The sequence below is a fragment of the Citrus clementina genome, unplaced genomic scaffold, assembly GCF_000493195.1.
Source record: "Citrus clementina cultivar Clemenules unplaced genomic scaffold, Citrus_clementina_v1.0 scaffold_6, whole genome shotgun sequence".
NCBI classification, from domain to species: Eukaryota; Viridiplantae; Streptophyta; class Magnoliopsida; order Sapindales; family Rutaceae; genus Citrus; species Citrus x clementina.
In genome coordinates, this window is record NW_006262139.1 from 12,273,797 (window position 1) to 12,279,585 (window position 5,789).

Here is a 5,789-nt window from a genome sequence, read left to right on the forward strand (position 1 = left end):
CTTACCGTCCTTTTGCTTTGTTGCTTAATTTAATTCGAAGCAAGAGGCAATAAAGACTAGCCAATCAGCAGCCATCCGGCTCAAAGCTCTTCAACATGTGGGATGCTTAACAACTGACTTGTAAGCATATTATGCTGAAACATAAGAACAGCCGCTCTAGCTCATTTTTCTTACAAACCGAATCCTCTCAGTTGAAAGCAATAAATAGGTTAAAATTACAAGGTGTATTTGCCTCAGTAATGTTCTTAACAGTAGTAAAACTGCTGCTTCAGGCATTTAAGTACTGTGACCAGATTGCTGGGCATCTCTCAAAGCTTCACAAGGTAAAAATGGCCTTAGAAAGCACCTTGTACGTTGGATTCCCCAGCTGCCTTATAAGTTATTGTGATTCTGATACTCAGGGTTTTAGTTTCAAACATAAGCGCTCTCCTCCTCAACCTCATCCTGTAAAACATAACCTTCTTCTCTCATTAACCCAAGCAACCTTTCCAATATTAAATATATCTGTTCACTTTTATCACCTGATGTGTCCTTTGCAACGAAGCTTTGTAATCCTCCACTGCATTCAATCCAACTACGGCCTGGGATTTTTGCCAGACCAGATTCCTTCATTTGTTCTCTGACCCTATCAGCTTCATCCCATCTTCCTGCTTGTGAGTATAAATTTGCCATGATGATATAATTTCCAGTGTTTTCGGGCTCAATCTCAAACAGATGATCACAAACGAACTTCCCCAGTTCAACATCACCCGAAATTGAAGCCCCATAAAGCAATGCACCCCAAACCTTAGCACTTGGTTTGACTGGCATTTTAGATACAAATTCTGTTGCTTCAGATATCCTTCTGGCTCTACTTAGGACCCCTACCATGCAAGCATAATGCTCGACTGAGGGCTGAATGCCATATTGCCCAGACATGGCATTGAAGATGTCCCAAGCTTTGTCCACCAACCCTGAATGAGCACAAGCTGACAACACTGCTGTAAATGTGACCGGATCTGGCTGAATCCCATTGTTCAGCATCTCATTAAAAAGACTAACAGCCTTACTGGCATCCCCATGGGCAGCATAGGCTGAGATTATTGCTGTCCAAATAATCAAGCTCCGACCTTTGAACCGATCAAAAACCCGTTGTGCTCCATGAAGAAACCCTGTCTTTGCGTAAGTATCAATAGTGGCAGTTGCAACATATATATTACGATCATATCTATTTTTAACTGCATAGCTGTGTATTTCTTTCCCTCCTTTTAAGTTTGAGAAATGGGAAAACAATGAAAAAATGCTCGAAATTGTCACTGCATTTGGTCTTACACCAGAAGCCTGCATTTCTCTAACCAAATCCAAAACTGCCTCATGACGGTTATTCTGAACAAGACCCGAAATCACAGCATTCCAAGTACTCAATCCCGGTCGTTTCATTACTTGAAACAGATCCATGGCTTTCTCAACAAACCCATGAACCATGTAACCAGAAATAATTGCACTGTAAGAAACTTCATCCTTATCACTCATCTCTTCAAGCAATGCTCTTGCATAATCCAAACTACCGCATTTTGCATACATTCCAATCAAAGCATTACAAATCCAAAGGTCCATTTTAATATGACTCTCAATGACAAAGTTATGCACTTCCATTCCGAAAACTATATCACTAGATTGCCCACACGCCTGCAAAACACTAACGACTGTCACCCCATCCGGTCTCAATACCGGTGAGTTTAACATCTCTCTAAACAATGCTTTACACTCTTCGTAAAACCCTCCTTGGGAATACCCAGCAATCATCGAATTCCACGACACAATATCTCTCTTCGACATTCCATCAAACAACGCCCTCGCTGAAGCAACATCATCGCATCTTGAATAAAATGTTATCAAACCATTAACAAGAAACAAACTTGAATCAAGCCCACATCGCAAAACATAGGAATGAACCTCCTTAGCGAATCTCGAGTCGCGGAACAAACCAGTCAATGCCTTCAAAACACAAGTAATCGTAAAGTTATCAGGCTTCAAATCCTCTGAATAAGACGACGCCAAAGACGAAAACAACCTTAACGTATCAGTATACATGTCGTGAACAGAGTACGCGATAAGCATGGCGTTGTATGAGAAGATGCTTTTGCTTGTAATTTTATCGAACACGTGTCGCGCTTGAATGAGACTGTTAGATTTCGAGTAGAAATTGATGAGTTTCGATGCGAGGAAGTTGTCGGGTGCAACGGAATGGAAGATGAGGCGCGCGTGGAGTTGCTTGGCTTGGCGAGGAAGGCGGTAGTCGGTGAAATGTTGGATGAGTCGGCCGTAAGCGCCACAGTCGAGAGTCTGAAGAGCTCGCTGAATTTGGCCACTGTTGGCGCGCAGATTTTGAATGTTTAACGATAGTGAGTTCGCGTGCGTCATTCATTTGGTTTGCTGGCTGCCGAGCCGAATTCACTAATTTGCTTGGTGTTTCTTTCTTATAACCTTAAGGGCTATGGATATGGAAAGAATCGATGGGGTTATGCATTCAAACGGCACCGCGTAGGAAATGCCGAAATGGCACGCCACACAAGCAACCTGTGTAACCTTGCCACGTCGCGAAAATTCGCCCATTTGACTCGATGACACTTTAATGACATAAATATGAGTGAGAAATTAAAATTTGCTAAAATTATGACAAACCATTAGTGAAAATATGTTAATGCCCTTTCTATAAATTTCGTCAAATTTCTCGACTTTTAGACTTATTGACATTTTATGAATTCTATCAAAATTCATCTATAGAAGTCAACAGGTCAAGAAGTTTTTTAGACCCATAATATTTTTTTTTTTTGAAAGGAAGAATTTCATTAAACAACCAAGGAATCACATAACCAGGGAGGAGAAACAAAACTCCACTCTTCCGAACCTGATAAAGAACTCTCCACCCGAGCAATAGTGTGGGCAGCGGAGTTCGCAGATCTACGAACAAAAGAGAACGCCACTTCTCCTAAGGACTGAACAAGGGCTCTACAATCGGCAACAATAGAGTTAAAACTATTTGGATAATCAAACTTATCATGTAAAGCATTAAAGACTAGTAAACTATTCATTTCTAACACAACAGACTTAAAAGAGAAGTTCTTTAGTCAGCTGAGAGCTTCTTTAACACCAAGAGCTTCAGCTTCACGAGGATCAAAACTACCAGGCAAGATGTCACTTTTTGCCGCAATAAACTCACCCCCAGCTGACCGAATTACAGCCCCAAAGCTAATCAACCCTCTTGGCCTAACTAGAGCAGCATCAACATTGCATTTGTACCATCCAGAGTCAGGCTTTTCCCAACAATAGACGCATAATTAAAAGCACCAAAAATAAGTATTAATAGTGCGTTTGAGATTGAGGTTGGGCAGTTGTAACTTAAAAGTTACAGCACTAAAGTATTTGGTTAACACTAGCTGTTGTAGTTTGGAAGATATATTAATATGATTTTTCACTTGTATGTGAAAAATCTATTATATCTTTAATAATTTTATCAAAATTACTATTTAAAATTTATATTTATTACATATTATTAATTTTTATTTTATAGTTACAGTTTTTTTTCCACAGCAGTTGTAACTTAAAAGTTATAACATCTCAATTCCAAACACACCCCAAATAAGTTAACACAAATCTCATGAAAAAAAGAAAGAAAGAAAGTTTATAGTGCTTATATTGGACCTAAAACTAATAATTCATGGAATACCCAAGTGATTTGACACATTATGTTTCTCGATAAAATCTTAAGTGTTTGTCTCAAATTTATTGAAAGTTTTGATTCCTTTTGATAAAAATGGAGGGTATTTTTGTCCTTACACCTCTAAATTGTCATAACAATACATTAATTTTTAAAGTTTTGTCATATTTGCATAAAAATTAGGGATATTTCTACCTTACTATTCGTGTAAACCCAACCCACCTTCCTTCTAAAAAATATTTACAACAAATTCACATTATTTTAATAAATATAAATTAACAATAAATTTTTTTACAGTTAATCAATTAATTTTTTTTTATAACTTTATTGTTATTTTTGGATTTTTGGATGATATTTGACTATTCAAGTTACTTTAACATAAGTTCTATTTGATTATTTTACCCTTATGACATAACATAAACAAATTACACAAATAAATATTTGTTATTGTATATAATAGTTTAGTTATTAAATTCTATAACTTATAATCTATCATTTTTAAATAAAATCTAATAATTTTCAACAACATTGATGTCAATTATATAAATTTGATATTAATAATCATAATAATAAATTAATATTGACATATATTTTTAGAAATAATGAATTCTATATAAAAATTAAAACTAATATTGAAGTTAAAGTAAATTTTTGGTATTTTTACCTTATAAGGAATAAGGATACCTACTCAATTTAAACCTAGGTTAAGTAATAATCTAGATTAAGTAATCTTAGTAATTAGATATAGGATGAGGTTATTTGAACTCACCAAACTACTCACCTAATCCACTTTTTGAAAAAATATTAATGATTAAAATACCCTAAATTATATTACAATTATTGACGCTAAAATATAGTAAAAAAAATAAAAAAAAAGAACTTTTTTCTTTGAATCCATCTTTACATCTAATATATTTTTGTTAAGCCATAATCGACTCGAGGCATATTTCTTCTTCTGTGCCACTTATTCTGTAGTACTGTACATTACAGAAAAAATCTTCTAACGCTGTCCAAGTACCTTTCACCTTTTATTCTTTTTGTTTTGTGAAGTAATTGCCTGAAAATAAAAGACCTTATTCTTTTCTTTATTGAGTGGGTGGATTTTTTTTTTTTTTTTTTGTCAATCATTTGGCATTATTAACCAAATGATATGTCGATTTTGCGGTGAATGGGTCATCTTCTTGCACGCTAACACGAGTCTATGTTGGGTGGTTGATAAGCTATTAGGCATATTTTTTGGATTTTGAATAATTACATTAGAAATTCAATGAAACATTTATTAAAAGTTTATAAATGAATTTAATGGATTTAATAAGTAAATATATTATTATTATACACATTGTGTTTAGTAAGGACATATTGGGTATTTAGATAGGTTTATTGAATAAAATTTAAAATTTTAAAATATGAGAGTGAATTTATTTAGTAAATGAGTTTAATAAATAATTTAATAAGTTTAAATAATCCTACCCATAAATATAATAAAAAAGTCTGAATTAAACAAAATAAATCAAGAAAAATTTTAATTAATTAGTTCGCTGAAAATTCTTGTTAGTTTAACATTTTAAAAAATTACGTAAACTTTTTTAATTATTTTTTAAAAATAGCGTTGGCTAAATTTTAAGCATGGATTGGATGATATAATAATTAGGAAAATTATCATTCGTATATCCTATAGATACTCTATTATTAAAAATATTACAATATTTTGAGGGTGTATCAATCGTTCACCTTAAGTTGATAAAATATATCTGTCGTTCACCAAACCGTTACTTACCGTTTAAATAAGGTAATACCAGAAGGATAATTTAATTTTTTCATATGATATAAGTGATAATTTAAGGGTATATAAGTAATAATAAAAAAAATTTAAGAGTATACAAGTGATATTTTTCAAGGATAAAATCATCAATTCACTATAATTCTATTAATTTTCAAACAACAGCTAACAATTTAATAATCGATAAATAATTTTTTTTAATTTAAAATAAATAATTAATACACTCTCAAAATATTATAATATTTTTAATAACAGAACATCAATAAGTAATACAAATCATAATATCCTAATAATTAACTCCCCCAACAT

At 33.3% G+C, this 5,789-nt stretch overlaps 1 protein-coding gene across 1 annotated transcript; it reads right to left on the reverse strand.

Annotated features, from left to right (window-relative positions):
- LOC18039912 (pentatricopeptide repeat-containing protein At2g37310) lies at nucleotides 1-2,487 on the reverse strand. Its single transcript, XM_006428889.2, has one exon. It carries the CDS (start codon nucleotides 2,401-2,403, stop codon nucleotides 412-414), a length of 1,992 nt encoding a protein of 663 aa, XP_006428952.1. The 5' UTR covers nucleotides 2,404-2,487; the 3' UTR covers nucleotides 1-411.
- Nucleotides 2,488-5,789: the final 3,302 nt, after the last annotated feature.

What these genes read in the sequence shown, in the direction of transcription:
- LOC18039912 (XM_006428889.2), bottom strand. Translation starts at nt 2,403, where the DNA reads ATGACGCACGCGAACTCACTATCGTTAAACATTCAAAATCTGCGCGCC.